Source organism: Trichosurus vulpecula, chromosome 4, assembly GCF_011100635.1.
Source record: "Trichosurus vulpecula isolate mTriVul1 chromosome 4, mTriVul1.pri, whole genome shotgun sequence".
In the NCBI taxonomy this organism is placed as follows: Eukaryota; Metazoa; Chordata; class Mammalia; order Diprotodontia; family Phalangeridae; genus Trichosurus; species Trichosurus vulpecula.
Genome location: NC_050576.1, coordinates 231,370,500 through 231,387,827, shown reverse-complemented (window position 1 = coordinate 231,387,827; position 17,328 = coordinate 231,370,500). Strand labels below are relative to the sequence as shown.

The window sequence follows — 17,328 nt, the reverse complement described above, 5'->3', positions numbered from 1 at the left end:
ATGTGTCACAAAAAGGTCAGGGAGAAGGCCTATCCTGTGCGAAATACATACTCAAGTGTTATAATTTGGCAGGGGAAATCTCCTGCTCTGTTGGGCGAGAGAATACAGCAGCTTAAGGAGAACGGGAAGGTCTATGTGGAATTGATCACATAAAAAATTAGATCATGTAACACGACAACCCACAACCATTCACAATCCAAGATAGACTTCTGAAAAATAACCCACCTATGACCACATCAAGACTGAAAACAAAAGAGTGACCACAACCAAAGTGGAGAATACTCCTAAGGTCCGGAGCAGGTAGCTTGTAATACCACTAGCTTGTGTTCAACCAAAGTTTTATTAACACAACTCCAGGCCTGGCAGGCACTGAAAAAATATTTTATTTCAAAAGATCTTACTTTCATATAAATTTTATTTGTAGATCATAAAGCTAGACATATGAGCCAAACCTGCTTAAAAGTAGGAACAACAAGGCCACAGGAAAATGAGAAAAGCAAAGTTAACATTTGAATATCTTTAAGTTTTTAAAGTGAGGCACACTTTTGTGCTGACAGACTGAAAAGAGCTTTTCGTGTTAATGGTTTCCCTCAATGCTGAAAACCAGGCACTTATCCTTAAGCAGTTACAATGGAGGAAGAGTCCTCAAACCCCAGTGGAGGTAATAAAGCAAGGCGAATAATGAAGCGAAACAAGACCGGTCTTGCACCATACAGCACCGTCCCCTTTGTTCAGAACAAAATACAAACTCAAGTCAAATGCACGGAAATTTATTTTTTGCTGGATTTGACAGATGATCCCTTTAAGTGGAGATTTTCCTCCAAAGCTCTGGGTCTTCTCCGGCTTTCAATGGATGATCTTTGGTGAGGTCTCTCCCTGGGTAATACAGATATACACAGAGAAACAGACATGTTAACATATCCCTGAAATGGTGCCACACTTAGTAAATCAACAGCAGCGGCACAGAATCCACTATGACTTCATTCTTTATCTCTGAACAGCCCTAATTCAGCTTCAAAGATTCTGACCTGATTTTATTTCACTCCACATTAAATAAAAAAGAAGCAGCTGCTGTTTTAAAAGAATATACTGACACCTTACCAGCCATATGCTCTAAGCACCTTTCAGTCCCTGCTCTTTGTCTTGGAAAGGGCTACTGTTAGGATGTCAGCTTTACTCTTCATCCAAAGTCAACACCTTCTGCTAGTGTTCCAGAACCTCCCATGAAAAGTCTACATTGCCAAGTCTCAGTCAATGAGATTTTCAAAGCAGGCCAGGGACACTACTGTCCTACTTAGCAACACGGTGTATACGTTCAAGTCTTTCCACTGGAAACGTCCCTATTTTAAAAGACTGGTGACTTTCCGGTGCGGAGCTTTCTCCACTAACCTTAACCTCCACCCACCCCAACTTAGGAGAATCTTCATGAATTGCTGTGGCCAAAAAAAGGGCTCTCTGTCACCTAGGGGCCAGCCTCCTGGTGACAGGCCAGCCACCTGGTGACAAGCCTGCCTTTATCACTAGGAAGAAAACTAAGTCCTTAAAGAATTGTTTCAAAATGTGCTAGCACGGGAGACGCTCTGCCAACCAAGGCTCCTCTTTACTTCGTAGCCTTCTGCTCGGTCCAACGATGGTTCTGGGGAGCCTTCCACCTTCTGCAGCATTCCTCCCAACTCCTACAGCCTAAAACAGATTTCTGTGTGAGGCTTTGTACGGCTTCCCAGAGTCGGAGCGTAAGTTCACAAGGACTAGGCATTCTCTTTCGTTGTTTTTGTTTTTAAAACTAAGTCAAAGTGTAAAGCCTAGTCCTTGGTAAAAATAGGTTTAAAAATTAAAAAAAAAAGATACCCAAAATAGAGCATAAAATCTTGTCCTCAAAGTAATTCCAAATAATTTAAAACAATTTAGAATCAAATATTTAAAGCCTTCCCTCTTTCTTCTCCCCATCCCTTTTCCACACAGGATGTTTTTTTTCCTCCATCCTATACCGTGGGAGAAGAGCATGCAGATGCAAATCCAGTTAGATTCAGGAGTTCAGCAACTACATGAGTGGAGCATTTTGCATCAGCAACTTTGTCTTACGTCTACATCCTGAAGCACAGAGTAGCATGCACTCTAATTCGCTGGGACATTCGGTCAGTCAGTCAATAAACATTTATTAAGGATCTATGCCTGGCCAGGCACTGTGCTAAGCACATTCACAACTACTGTTATCTAAGCCTCCAATGGTTATTCCAACTCGCGCACGGGCACACACACACACACACATACACACACACACCCATGCAGGCCTGGGGCGGGTACACCCAGCCTGTCACAACAGCCTCACAACTCTGTCACAGTGAAAGTAGTGTATTTTAAAGAGACATAAAATTCAGTCCCGTTGGAAATCATTTGTTACCTTTCAGAAATATCTTCATAGTTTACTGAACTGTCAGAGTGACCATTTCTCAATCTGGAACTTTCCAAGTTTCTCTTTCCTGCCTGAATGAACTTCAGAATCTGGTTCTGCCATTCATCGTTGAAGTCGCGGGCATCGGCTTCATGGGACACACAAGAGACACTGTTAGGACTCACCCGGCTCCTTAGCCTGACCTCTGACCCCACAATGACCCCATACTGGCTCTGATTTTTCTCTCCCTGCCTGACAGTTAGGAGTCCTCCTTCTTTCCACTGTGTCCTCATTAAGATGTTCACCCCCCCTTCCTTAAACATCCCTTTTATGTCTTAAATGTGTTGGGAAAATGTGCCTATTTACATGTCACATCAGATGATACCAAATGCTGAAAGGAATGTCCTACCATGTTGTGGCTACCACCTGAGGGAGCAGCTGGGCACAGTCATTCAACTGTTAAAATCTAAACTCTTCTTACCAGAAATGTCATTTTCAAAAATCTCAATATTTATCTCTGTACTTTGACTTAAAATTTTGTTTCTGATTCAAAGTCTACACAAAGAGGGCACAGAGTCCTGACTGTCCTAAACTCAAACTGTTAATAATGAATGTATATGACAAATCTAGAAATGTAAAATACCAATTTTGTACAGTACCCTGAAATGTCACCAAAAATTAGACTTCTACTCTTCATTAAGTAGGTCAGAAGACTTTGGGCTCTCCAAGTTTCCTCCACAAAAAAGAAAGGATAGTTGCCTCAAAGTGATTGTAGAGCAGCAGAAATGAACAAAAATTGGGGTAAAATCGATGTCCTTCTCAGCTAAGGCAACCTAAGAAGACCCCAGGAAAGACTAGCCCTCCAAGAGCAGAGGTTTGGCCTGAAGGAAGTGCAAACACCTCCAGGCCCACTCTGCAGAATCAACAAAGGAGCCCTGGGGGCCACAGGGGTAGAGAGGCAGCCTCAGCCTCAGGAAGGTTCACCTCTGAAGGTGAAGGTCAAGCAGAAGACTGAAGGACCAAGCACAGCTGTGCTGAACAGACACATCCCAGGCCACCGCTGCAGGAAGAAGGAGCTAGCACAGGCCTAGGAAGGGCAGTAGCAGAGGCAGGGACCCCTCGGGCTGTGGGCACTTACAGGAAAGCAGCAAAACTGGTTTCAGTTCCACGGAAGAGAGGACAGTTGAAGTTTGGAGCCACCAGAGGAGCCACAAGAAGCAAAAACGTTTGTGGGACAGCTTGGCTGGGGGCCCTGGCTGTACCCTAGAGGTGGAGAGGAGTGCCCAAGGTCACCCTCCAACACACACGTAGAGCTCAGAAAATAACAGTAAGAAGGTCAGGGGCATTGTTCCCCACATCTTGGGACTAGAATTTGATAATAGATGCTAAAAATAAAATAAAAATAAAAATGAGTAAGTAAAGGAGAAATAACCCAACCACAGACAGCTATTATGGGCATAGAGAACATGTGGGATCATATTCAGAGGAAGATAGTAGAGCCAAAAAAATCACTCCTTTTCAGTGAGAAATGTAAAATGGTCACAAGCTCAAAAGGAGTTCTTGGAAGAACTTAAAAAGAACTCTAAAAATCAATTAAGAGAGATCAAGGAAAAATTAGGAAAAAAAATAAGAACAATCCAAGAAAAATCAAGAAAATTATGGAAAGAAAGTCAACCAACTGGAAAAAGAGGATCAAAAACTTAAATTAGAAAATAATTAATTGAAAACTATAATTAGGCAAGGGGAAGCTAATGATGTTATAAGACATCAAGAAATAATAAAACAAAATCAAAAGAATGAAAAAATAGAGGAGAATGTGAAACATCTTGTCAGAAAAACTGACCTGGGGAACAGATAGAGGAGAGAAAAAATAAGGATGGTTGGACTACCTGAAAGTTACAATAAAAAAAGAATCTTGATACAATATTACAAGCAATTATTAAGGGAAATTGCCCTTAAGTTCTAGAACAAGAAGATAAAGCAGAAATAGAAAAAAAATCTACCAACCACCACCTGAAAGAGAGGAAAACTTACAAGAATACATATAGCCGAGTTTCAGAGCTCCCAAGTTAAGGAGGAAATATTTAAAGCAACAAGAAAAAAAAAACAATTTAAATATCAAGGAGTTATAATCAGGATTATACAAGACCTAGCAGTTTCTGCATCAAAGGACTGTAGGACTTGGAATACCACACCTCATAGAACAAAAGCGCTGGCATTATGACCAAGGATAACTTATCCAAGAAAGTTAAATATAAACCCAAATGAAAAAAAATGGATATTTAACAAACTGAAAGACTTTCAAGTATTTATGACAAAAAGTGCAGAACTTAATTGAAAATTTGACATATAAGATCCAGGAGAAAGATAAGGTAAACATTAAAGACCAATCATAAGGGACTCAATAAGGTCAAACTGTTTACTTCTTATATGAAGTAATGTTATAAGTATGCTAAGAGTACTCTTCCAACAGTCATCACTATTTGGGTAGTTTGAAAGAAAGGCTTGGGTTGAGCTGTGTATGATTGGGTGATTCTAAAAAATAAAACTGTGCAGGGAGAGGTAAAAAGGAGCCATTATCTCGTACAAACGAGGCATGAAAGGAAGAAATGATACAGAAGAAACTGGAGGTGGAGAGCTGGCAGGGCTGGAGCCCCACTCTCATTGGGAAATGGGTCAAAGAGAGAACAACATAGACATCTAGAAGAGTATAAAAGTCTTCTAAATTTAGAAAGAAAAGAAGAGAATAAGGGGAGAGGATAAGGGAGAGACTTAGAAAGGTGTGTAGGTTAAGAATTAGGAGAGGGAGGAGGTGGGGGGAGAAGATAAGGGAGGGGATTCTGAGAGGGGTGGGTAGGCTAAGTAACAGGAGGGCTAGGAAGAAGGTAAAAGTAAAGCAGAGAAGTGAGGAGGGATAGGGTAAATAGGATGAGAAGGATAGTGAGGAAAAATAGGATGGAGGGAAATACACTACAAGTAATTATAGCTTAGAATGTGAATGGGATGAATTTAGCCATAAAATGGAAATGGACAGCAGAATGGATTAATAATCTGAATTCAACAATATGTTGCTTTCAGGAAACACAATTTTCCTTTTTTGTCGTATTAGCCAATCTGTGAGGTAGTACACCAGAGTTGTTTTAATTTGTACTTCTCTAACCAATGGTGATTTAGAGCATTTTTTCATATGGCTAGAGATGGCTTTAATTTCTTCATCTGAAAATTGCCTGTTCATATCCTTTGACCATTTATGAACTGGGGAATGACGTGTATAAATTTGACACAGTTCTCTGTTTATTTTAGAAACGAGGCCTTTATCAAAAACACTGGTAGTAAAAGTTGAGGAAACAGAACAAAAATGGGTGTTACACACAGAGGTAAAATAAAGGACTAGAGTAGCATTTATTATGTAAAAAAAGCAGAAGTAGAAACATAATCTCAAAATTAAAGCTAATTAAAAGAGAAAACTAGGAAAACTACACTATGCATTACCAATATTATTCAATATTGTTTAGGTCTCATTTCTCAAATATATAAAGAATTTTTTCAAATTTATAAGAATATGAGTCATTCTCCCATTGACAAATGGTCAAGGGATATGAACAGGTAGTTTTTCGATGAAGAAATCAAAACCAAATAAAATCATATGAAAAAACACTCCAATTCATTACTGATTGGACAGATGCAAATTAAAACAACTTTGAGATATCATCTTACACCTATGAGATTGGCTAGAATGAGAGATGTCCTTCAATTGGATAAAGGCTAAACAAGCTGTATATGATTGTGATGGAATACTACTGTGATATAAGAAATTATGAGTTGGTTGATTTAGAAAAACACAGAAAGATTTAGACCTATGAAGGAAAATGCTATCCATACCTCCAGAGAAAGAACTGACAAACAGAAATATGCATTGTGTGGTCTTATGTATATGTATATGTGTGTTTATATTTATAGATATGTATGTATATATATTTGCATTTGATTATAGCCTTTAGGGGGCTGCTGGTAAAGTAAAAAGTGCTCAGCAGAGAACAAAAGAAAACCAGAAAGGAGTGCAGAAAGGCTGGGCAGCTTTAAGAACAATGTATAGTATATATTACATAGGTTTTCTTGAAATAGAAATTTATTGTTTTATATTGAATCTTCTCTCATGTTCTGCTGTGTACATGGGAAGATTTTTTTCTTTTCTTGTTTGGTATTTAAGTTTAGAATAAAAACTTTTAAAAAAATTAATAATTTCTCCCCCCTTCTTACAGTGCTGTTGTATGGAAAACTCTTTATAAAATGGAAAGCAGCATGTAAATGTTCCATCCCTTACTGATGATGTGAAGCATTCCATTTCCTGAGTGTAAAAGGAGTCAGCCATGTTAAAATGCATGGCATATATTCTCACAGAAACAGTGTGTGTGCTGGGTCTCTCTGTCTGTCTGTCACAAGGGGTATATCTAGAAATGACTGATATATAAAAGAGGCCTCAACAACCTATATGGCGCCTCCTGGAGGCCGGCTCTTAGCTTGGGTAAGACAGAGGCCCTGCAGGTTGGCTTCACTTACATTCACGCATATTGATGAATTCTTGGTTTAATTCCTGGTCACCAGTTTTGTTGTTTTTTAGCCTATTTACAACATGAGCACGGTCATAAATGTGATGACCCACAGCCATCTTCTCTATTCCACTGTCAGAATCTTTCAATGATTTCCGAGTTTCCTTAATCTAAATAATTAAGAGAAAATAACAAATCAAAAACGCAACTATTGATGACCGCTACATTCTCCTTGGCAGTAGACGAGGTGAGAAGCTTCCATTCACAAGATCATAGATTCTGACCCTGAAGGTCCTTTTCTAGCTTACTGAGTCCAAACCCCTTATTTGAGGGATGAGTCGGGGAGACCCAGGGTTTAAGTGACTTGCCTAAGACTTCGCACAGGTCATGGGTCATTTAGTCCGTATTTATAATGTGGACAAAAGGCTTGAAATGGCAAGTCTTCATAATCTGAGGAAAGTCACAAGTGTCAGAGAAACCCCCCTTCAAGTTGCCAAAAGAGTCACATGGTGTCCTGGGCAGAGCCAACCCCCTCCCCTCCAGGGTGAGCTGAGTTCAAGTGCTGCTTCTGAGACCCTGAGCAAGTTGCTTGGCTGTCCCTGTTCCAGGCCGCTCGCTCAGACTGTGCTGTCCAGAGTGGCTAACAGGCAGCAGTGGAGAGAACCCTCGCCTCCCCCCACCAGGAAGTACCATAGCAGGGCTCAATAAATGCACTTGGAAACTGGAAACCTATGGCATTTTTCAATTTTCAAGAAACACATGAAAGGAAGGGTATCTTGTGGTCAGTGTGTGACAGGCTACAGGATCCAAGACCAGAGATAGGGAGGTCCTCAGAGGCCTCACTAACCCCACCTTCTCATTTTATAGATACAGAAACTGAGACCCAGAGAGGCAAAAGGCTTGCCCAAGAGCCAGGATTTGAGCTCTAGTCCTTTGACTCCGATTCTGACACTCTGTACTCTGAGGTCAAGATCCAAATGAGGGTCGCTGGGGGCAAATGGATACTAGGAACACCTAACATTTACTCAGGTCATTGGAGTCTGCAGATCACTCTGCATACATCCTTCCCCTCACTAGACTGCCTTAACACCTCTGTGAGGCAGGAGCCATAGGTGTCATTTTCATTGTTTTACAGATGGGGAACCAGGGGCTCAGGAAAGTGAAGCCCTCTGTTCACTGTCACAAGGCTCGAGTCAGACGTGGGCCTGGAGCCCAGGCTTTCTTACTTACAAGCCGAGTTCATGGGCGCTTCCATGGCGGCCCTGAGGCTACACAGGGATTGCCAAGGACTGCTCATGAGTGTGGTGAGGAAGCCTCTGAAGAGCTTGCCATGGAGGGCCGAGGGAAGGGAAACAGCATGATGTCAGTGATGCAGGTATGGAGCAGGCCCGGGCACCCCTGCCCAGGGCACACTTTGGTGGTATTCTTTTCAGTTACTCTGATACTCCACATCATCACTGATTAGAGAAGTGAACATTAAAACAACTCTAAGATATCATCTCACACCTATCAGACTAAATGACAGAAGGGGAAAATGACAAATGTTGGAGGGGATGTGGAAAAACTGGGACATGAATACATTGTTGGTGGAACTGTGAACTGATCCAACCATTGTGCAGAGCAATGCGGAATTATGCCCGAAGAGATATAAAACTGTGTGTACCCTTTGACCCAGCAACACCACTATTAGGTCTGTTTCCCAAAGTGGTCTGGGGAAAAAGGAAAAATCTCTGTTATAAAATTGGTGGCAAAGAGCTGGAAATTGAGGGGCTGCCCATCAACTGGAGAATGGCTGAGCAAGTTGTGGTGTATGACTGTGATGGAATGCTACCGTACTGTATGAAATGATGAGCTGGCTGATTTTAGAAAAACCTGGAGAGGCCTGCATGAACTGATGTGGAGTGAAGTGAGCAGAACCAGGCGAACATTGTATACAGTAACGGCAACATTGTTCAAAGAATAATTGGGAACAACCAAGTTATTCTGAGTACTCTGAATACTCAAATGAACTATAGAGGCCCTGATGAAGAAAGATGCTATGCACCTTCAAAGAAAGAACTGATAAACAGAAGAATGCACAGGATGGTTTTACATACATTTATAAATCTGCATCCAAAGGTGGCCAGCCTTCTCCAGTGCAGGGTTGGGAGGAAGGGAAGGAGACAGTATGGAACTTAAAATGTAACAAAAAAGTTAAATTAAAAAAATAGGAAGATCTATGCAAAAGCAAAGTGATCTAGAAATGTCCCCCATCAATAAAGAAGGTAGTGAAGGGGTCTAGAGATTGCTTCTGAACCAGAGGCAGCCTCCTGGGGGTGATCTTAAGGATGGTTTTCCTTCTCAATGAAAGTCTGTCAATGAAAGACAGTAAAGCCTCAGTGACCTCTTCCTAGATGAGGAGAAAGAAGGGCTTTGGCCAGCTATGTTTCCTCCATAACATTTTTCTGGGGGGGGGCAGGGCAATTGGGGTTAAGTGACTTGCCCAAAGTCACACAGCTAGTACATGTGTCAAGTGTCTGAGGCCGCATTTGAACTCAGGTCCTCCTGACTCCAGGGCTGGTGCTCTACTCACTGCGCCACCTAGCTGCCCCCTCAATAACATCTGTTTGGTTTGGTTTTGCTAAATGAAGCCAATGCTCTGGTGTTAGGGAAACAGAAGTGCTCTAAGACAAACGTAAATGGAGGCCGAGCAGAGAGCTACAAAAATGAATTGAGAGGAGGGGACACCACAAGGCTCTTCTCCCTAGTTTTGGGCCCAGAACACTCCTACAGGGCAGAAATTCAACACTTGAAGGAAATGACTGTTTTCCCATGACATTTTGTGACAGGACAGCTGCCTGTTTATCAAGCGAAAGGCTTTGGGTCGGAAAGGTAGGATTGGGTGGTGAAGGCCAGGCACTAAACAAGGGAACTTTCTAGGCCTCCTTCGTTTCTCTGAATTATGGCAGTAGATATAGGCTTGATTTGAACGAACACCTTGGGACATGGGATGTTTCTCTGAGAGGGGGACCATGGTAAGGAGGGAACTGGAGGAGATAATAGTTATGGGAAAAAAGCAATCACAAACTTATTTTAAAAAAGAATTTTCAAGTAAGAAAACATTTTTAAAAAGGTACCAAAATAGCAGTAAGCTGTTGCTGCTTTTCCAACCTGTTTCCAAATACTCACCCCTCCAGGAGCTCTTCGTGTCTGAGAAGAAGCTTGGAAAACCTTTGGAGGCTCATTACCAACTTTGGAGAAGGTCATAATGGAAGAAGAACAGTAGGAGTGCCCTTCTGGGTCGACTGACATATCACTCTACAGAGAGAAATACAAAAAAGACAAGCTTCAGAAACATACCCTTCATATTTCGGAATCACCATAACATGAGAAAGAAATCAAATAAATGGCAAGAAGTTAATGAAAAAATCAGTTAAGGGCACTCTACAATCCTTACAGTGTAACACAATGGGCACTTCTAAGGAGGAACACCAACTAACTGACCTCTTTCTCACCCAAGCTGAAGCATTCACTCACCCCGTTAGATAGAAATCTATGGACACAAGACCACACCAGACTAATGTAAATGCCAATCAGCATGGCCAAACTAGAGGAGCCTTTGACCTGAGCCCACACATCCTCCCAATTTAAGCTAGGACACAGCTGAGTCCCTCTCAAAGTTCTAATCTATTCAGGAGAAGTCCGCAGGGGTTTTGCTTTTGCCCAGTTGCCCAGGATCCTCTGGAACAGAAGAGAATCCCTCTGAGAAACATTTAAGAGGGACTGGCCCACAGGCCCACTAGCTCTTCAAAGTCAGCCTGGAACACAATCCCTGGAGCAGCAATGGGCCTTTGTGGTTTCCCTCGGGATGTGAGTGAGGAATCGGGGTGCCTCAGGGCAGGCCGCTGCTCCTCCTTGGTGCCAACATTCTGGCCCCCATGCCTCTCCCTCACCAGGAGTAAATCAGGCCCTGGGACACCATCCCTAAGGGCATCACACCTGTTAATTTCATCTCATCGTCAGGAGCCATCATCCAACCTTTACATGGTGGCCTAATAGAACAAAATTTGCCCAAACTAAACAAACTGGATGGCTGAAATTCCTGGGGCGGAACCCTCTTTTAGGTTAGAACAGATTCTGTCTTTGGCTTTAAGTCTGTGACTGTTAGCTTTAGGTCACTGTTTTCTTCCATAGAATTCCTGTTCCATCTATTAAAGCCTTCAGTATTCTCTTCGGGACAGTTACAATTTGGCATTAGAGTGAAACCTATGAAGGCAGGAACCATTTGCATTGTAAAGTGACTTAATTTTACACTGTATTTTACAGGATTCTATGAAGTATTATTTGAAGACATTTTAGAACCTTTTTAAAAATTACTATTGTTTCTATAACCCCCTCTGTTACCAAATATACTTGCTGCCCTCTCAGAAAGCTGTCCCCTATAGCATCGAGCCTAAAATAAACAAGAGGAGAAAGAAGCCACTCAGTCACCCATGGAGTCTGACAGTGGACACCGTGTTCAGCACCCATAGTTCCCACCACCTTGAAGACACTATCATAACTTAAAGTATCAAGTATTTTTAATACTTACAAAACGTCTGTGTAAATCCTGCATATTGTGTCGCATATTTGACATCATTCTGTCCATTGCCTGAAAAGGACTGACATCTGTACTCTACAGGATATTAGGAAGTGAGTTATTAACTAGGAAAATAATACAGGAGAAACAAGCCAACATTCCCAAAACGCAAGTCAAAGAAAATTCATTAGGCATATACAATCAAGTCACATGCACATGGGCCAAGCAGGCAAATTTGGAATTACACAATCAGAATAAAACTGTCTCCAAAAATAAAGGCAAATTCAATACCCAATGAGGCGAGAAGTCCAGAAGTGATTCTCAATCCATATTTAAAAAAAAACCAAACCACTTAACTCCTGGGTGCACCGCCCACTCACTCAGGCCTCTCTCCAGTGGTCCTGTGGCAGGAAGGGCTTTTCCTAGCCACTTCACCCTCCCAGTCCTCAGTACCTCGCTAACAACCCTTCAGCCTGACTAGAGACACCTACCCCAGCTGCCTTATATACCCTCAACTGGGTATCTCTAGAACAACCTCTTCCCATTGATTCCCCACCATTTCGCTGGTTGTCCTCTCTCCCGCCAGCCCGAGGGCAGTTGGAGGGCTGCACAGGCACTACAAGGCCGCACAGTCACTGCTCTCCATTTCTTCATCCCAGCTGCCTCATCACTTCCTCATCTCAAGCATCATCTCCTGTGCTCCTGCCTCCTCTCAGACCAGGCTAGTCAAAGGCCCCACCTGGCACAGACTCAGGACTCTTGCCTTTTCTTGGCCAGGCCAGGTTCCTTCAAGAAAGAGCTGTCCCAGAAGCCTTCCTAAGCATCCCACTGGTGATCACGAGCTCTTCTTTTAGGCTGATGCATTGGCCAAACAAACTTCCTTATCCTATCCTGCCATATTTTTCAAAGATCCATAATCTGTTATTGGTGAATAAATAGCCAACGGTAACTTTACAGTTAGTGCTGCCTTGTTTTTCAGTGTTTGGAAGCTTTTTCCTAAAGGTGTAATGATGTTTTATCTCCTATGTCTGAATACTTGGAAACAAAGAGAGGGAGGAAAAACGGGAATGCGTGAAGAAGCGGGAGGGAAGCAGGTACTCCCTGGGGTGGGAGGGAAGGTAGGGGGCTGGCCCCCATGCTCTCCTCTTTCCTTGACAAGCCTAAGGCTGCACCGTGACCTCACTCCATCTCTCTCCAGGCCCCGCTCCTCTGGGCACGGGGTTCTCACTCTTGTATATACCATCTCACTTCTGGCTCCCTTCCTTCCATGAGCACTCTGGAGGGCTTTCCTGGCCTTAATGCCACCCATCCATCTTCTTCTAACTACTTGCAATATGGCACCTTCTATTCCTACTCCCAGGCATAACTCAAACCGTTCTGTTGAGGGCCACCGATGGTCCTGTCACCAAATCCAACAGACTCTGCTCAATTGGATCATGCCAGAGTTTGAAAGCCCAAAATCCTCGGTTTTACATTTAACTGGAACCTAGGGATTTCACTGAGACCCAGAGAGATGAGGTAACTTGCCCATGGTCACCAAGCTAGTAAACAGCAAAATCAGGGTTTGAACCCAAGTCTTCCTCCAACAGCATTATTTTATCCTCTCCCAACTGAGATCTCAGGTCCTGTGTATGGGAAGCCAGTATCAGATACTGTAATCAGGAAGAACTGAGGTCAAATCCTGCCTTGCCAGTTGTAAGACGTCTGTCACGTCATTTAACTTCTCTGTGACTCAGTTTCCTCATCTCTGACTTGGTTTCTGAGGTCCCCTCCAAGTCAAAGTCTTTGTCCCTGTGACCCCCTCCCTTGCAGTGACAGGCACCGCTGACTATTCCCCTTCCCTTTTGCTGCAGCCCCCCATCCCTGTCTACTCCCATCTCCTCCACTGGCTCCCTCTCCCCTCTCCCAGACAGGGTGCTCAGAGCTCTGCTCTTGGATCGCTTATGGTCAGTCTTCTTTGGTGATGAATCCCAAATCGACCTCTCCAGTTCCAGCCTCTCTCCAAAATTCTGATCCCATGGTTCCAATTCCCTGCTAAGCATCAATGGAGTACCTCCATTGAACCTCAAACTCCATCTGTCCCAAATCAGACATGGCCTTCCTTATTTCCATTAACCATGCTCACCAGACTTTTACAGCCATCCCTCCCTGCCTCCCTCTCTCCTACACAGGGCTGGGAGATGGATTTTCCTGAAGCACCACGCTGACCTTGTCACTGGCCTCCTTGGAAAGGTCTAGTGACCTCCTCCACCCACAGGACAAAGTTCAAGGTTCTTTGTGATAAGGTCCCAACCTCAGCACCAGCTTCTAGACATTCTCTGTGCTTCAGTGGGAGCTGTGCCTTCACCACTTCCTGAGCTGAACCCTCCCAGTCTCCCAGGCCTTTGTTTGTGAGGTTTCTTCCTGTACCCATTCGAATCTTCCCCACACTTGGGAACTCTCCCTCGTCTGAACTCGAATTTGCTGTGCATTTTCCTCAGTCATATTATCCCAAGGTATTTCTTTTTGTGTAAGACTCATTCCCTCCTCCCAGACAGCTCTCTGAGGCTGTTTCTCTCCCCTGTGGTACCTGCCACAATGCTGTACAAATATTTCAATAAATCTTGGCTGAATTCAATCGAATCTGAGCTTGCATCTCACACCTACAACAGATGTTCTTTTTTTTTTTTGCAGGGGGGAAGGCAGGGCAATTGGGGTTAAGTGACTTGCCCAAGGTCACACAGCTAATAAGTGTGTCAAGTGTCTGATGTCGGATTTGAACTCAGGTCCTCCTGACTCCAGGGCCGGTGCTCCACTCACTGCGCCCACCTACCTGCCCCTCACAACAGATGTTCTTTAAAGGAAAAAATACTTAGCACAAAGAACAAACTAAATGAAAAAAAAATATTATAGCCTCATTTCAGTGAAATTCATCAAGCAAAGGCAACTTGGTGGGGACAAAAGGCATTTTAGTGCTATCTTCCTGCCTTTTCAAACAGCACCTCCATTTAAACCTCAAATAGTTATTCTCACTACTTAATTATCAGCTCCCCAAGCGTCCCCCCCCCCAAGCCCATTTTCCACTAGAGACACTATCCTATAACCTTGAGCCAAATAAGAACAGAATAGAAACCACAAGACTCCTTTTTGATTTGGCTAGAGCAACAAATAAATCATGGCCCACAGACTCACAGGGAGAGAAGTCAGAGCACTCAGTGTTTAATTCTCCATATATATATGTGCAGAAACAGATTATCGACAGCAAATAAAACATTAGGTGGGCATTCACTTTCTTCCTCCCCAAAACTTCTTTAGCCAGATCCCTGAATTTTCTCAGAATATTCAAATTAATTTTAATACTTACCCAATACAGACACAATGAAGCTAAATCTGTCTAGAACTGTCCTAAAATACTAAATACCTTATTTGGCTAAAATTTAAATACAAATTGAGATTAAATCAATGCATATATTTCCAACAATTATATTTCCAGCAATTATTAGGTTAATGGAAACATGCAAAAAAATCAGTCTGCTTTAGTTAAAAGACAAAAATTAAAAACCAAACGCCAGCAAAACAAAACCTGCTAGAAAGCAATGCATTTCATAATACACACCATTGCACCAAAGCTGCCAAAAGGCACAAGGGAAGGACCACCAAAGCTGCCAAAAGGAGCAAGGGCATGGCTCCTCGCCTGGAAGAAAAATGTCCAATTATTCTTATTGATGGCATCGATTGCATGATAAGGCCTCAAAAACAAGGAATGCAAAGGACACAGTCAAAGGCTTATAGCCAGAGAAATTATACAGCCTCTTAATTTAAAAAAATTGGATGTTTTTTCATGTTTTGTTATCTGTTTATGGTCACAGTCAGACCAGTAGTTATAGAGCAAGAAAAATAGTTTTCTTCAAGCAAATGGGAAGACCATTTATCACCGTGAGCATGACTGAGCTAGCAGTCATTAAAGACATATGAAAGGCCGGATTAAAAGAGAGATTTTTAAAATGAAACTTCATATTTCATACCAAAGTTAATTAAAAACATAAGGTACAATGATTAAGATGCTATCTTCTTTCTCTTCTACCCAGGAGACCAGTTAATCTAGTCTGCTACAAATGTTGATTTAAAACAAAAGGCATTTTTTCTCAAGGTAACTAAATTTCAAAAGGTCAGAGTTGTGCCTAATAGCTTCCTAAGTATGCATTTTATGTAAAGTAAGAAATTAATGTAGACCAACAATGAAATATATACCGTGGTTTCTAAAATATTTATAGGTCCTCTGGGAGAGGTGAAAGCCATCCTGCCCTAAAAGTAGTTCCAAAGGTCACTGAAAGGAGATTCCAAGTACGTCTCTAATTATATAGGGATGGGAATTGGACCTATGATATTAAAAACCTAAGGAACTCCGGGATGAAACAAGTCCCTATGTCCACATAGGGACTTTTGGGAACTTTTGCTGCAGCATTCCCCTGAGAGGGGAGGGTGAGGGTCCTGCATCTGAGAGGCCAAGCTCTTTGGTCTTGATGCCATCTCACCTCCTTTTCATTAGACAGAAGAATCTTTAGAAATAGATAAATACTTTGGGTATTTGCAGGGCTCTAGCTTCAGAGCTGGAGGACACTGCAAAGCTCATGGCCGGGGGTGGGGAGGTTGGGGGGGGTGCCTGGGTCAAGGTAACAAAAAGGAGAAAGGACTTGCATTAGAACCCAAGGTCTCCAACACTGTTTAAACAGATGCCTTTAACAACCTCAAAGTCACTTCCTACAAGTTCCAAATGCCGGAAAAAAATTGGAATTTCTACAGAAAAAGTGTTCAGCACAACTTTCTACCATTTGGTGAGATACTTCCCTGGCTGAGAAAACACAGGAATCATACATTCGCTATGACATTAACACAAAAATAAACAGTAGATGAAATAATATAAACACAAGGAATTTTTAAACATAATACCTGCCAATAATATATTATCTCTGTAACACATTAGTATGATACCCTGTTTATACACTAGCAAAATAACAGTAATAGTTGATAGTTATATGACACTTGCCAGTTGACAAAGTGTGCACATGTGCGCGCACGCACACACATGATCCCAACCCTTCTGTACAACCCCATGCTGCAGGTATTATCATTCTCATTTTCCAGATGAGCACACAGCTTCAGAGATGGATGTGAAGTGCTTTCACCCTCTGTCACAAAGCTCATTCTCAAGGGCAGGATCTGAACTGGTCTCACCTGGTTCCAAGTCTAAGACTCTTTTCCACTACAGATCATGCTGCTTCTGACTCAGTAACACCAAGGCTCACTGGATTTACCAGCAAATACACAGTCCTAGGGACAATGGGCTGTAGTTCAAAGCCCCCTGGGCGACATCGAGAAGCGCCTAGGTTTAAGGTCCTACCACTGGTACTGGCTGATTGTTCGCCCAACAGGAAGCAATCAGGACATGCTGACACAAGGAGCTGAAATGGCTGAACAATTGGGGAACTCTGACCACTAATGTAATTCTACCAGTGCCTGTGGGAGAAGTTGGGAGCCGGGGGCCCGGGGGCAGTTGCGGGATTCTCTTCAATTGGGGTTTTCCAGTGAAGGCTGGGGCACCACTTTCTTTTTGTGGGTAGGAAGCACAATTCTGGGACAGTCATTGATTGAGATTAAATACCAAAGGAACATAGATTTAGAGCAAGAAGGGACACTGGAGACCACCTGGTCCCACATTCCCTGAGGAGCCACAAGGGAGCACCAGGGGCTTGCAGGGAGATCACACAGGTACCATGCGGCACAAACAGTCATTCCTGTTCATGACATCCCAGAATAGGGGCCATTGCTGTTCCAGAACTCACAACTTC

General features: G+C 42.7%; 1 protein-coding gene across 2 annotated transcripts in view; it reads right to left on the bottom strand.

The window, feature by feature from the left end:
- Positions 1-365: 365 nt before the first annotated feature.
- MLF1 (myeloid leukemia factor 1) overlaps positions 366-17,328 on the bottom strand; it is a 53,974-nt gene continuing 37,011 nt past the window's right edge. Inside the window, exons 3-8 of one of the 2 annotated variants that reach the window (XM_036757711.1) lie at positions 15,096-15,173; positions 11,513-11,596; positions 10,111-10,239; positions 6,953-7,112; positions 2,402-2,540; positions 366-876 (exon numbers count right to left, since the gene is read on the bottom strand). In XM_036757711.1, the coding sequence (XP_036613606.1) occupies positions 771-876; positions 2,402-2,540; positions 6,953-7,112; positions 10,111-10,239; positions 11,513-11,596; positions 15,096-15,173 (696 nt within the window). In that variant the 3' untranslated portion in view covers positions 366-770. Of the gene's footprint in view, positions 1,684-2,401; positions 2,541-6,952; positions 7,113-10,110; positions 10,240-11,512; positions 11,597-15,095; positions 15,174-17,328 lie in introns of both variants that reach the window. The other variant, XM_036757712.1, reaches the window with a different exon arrangement.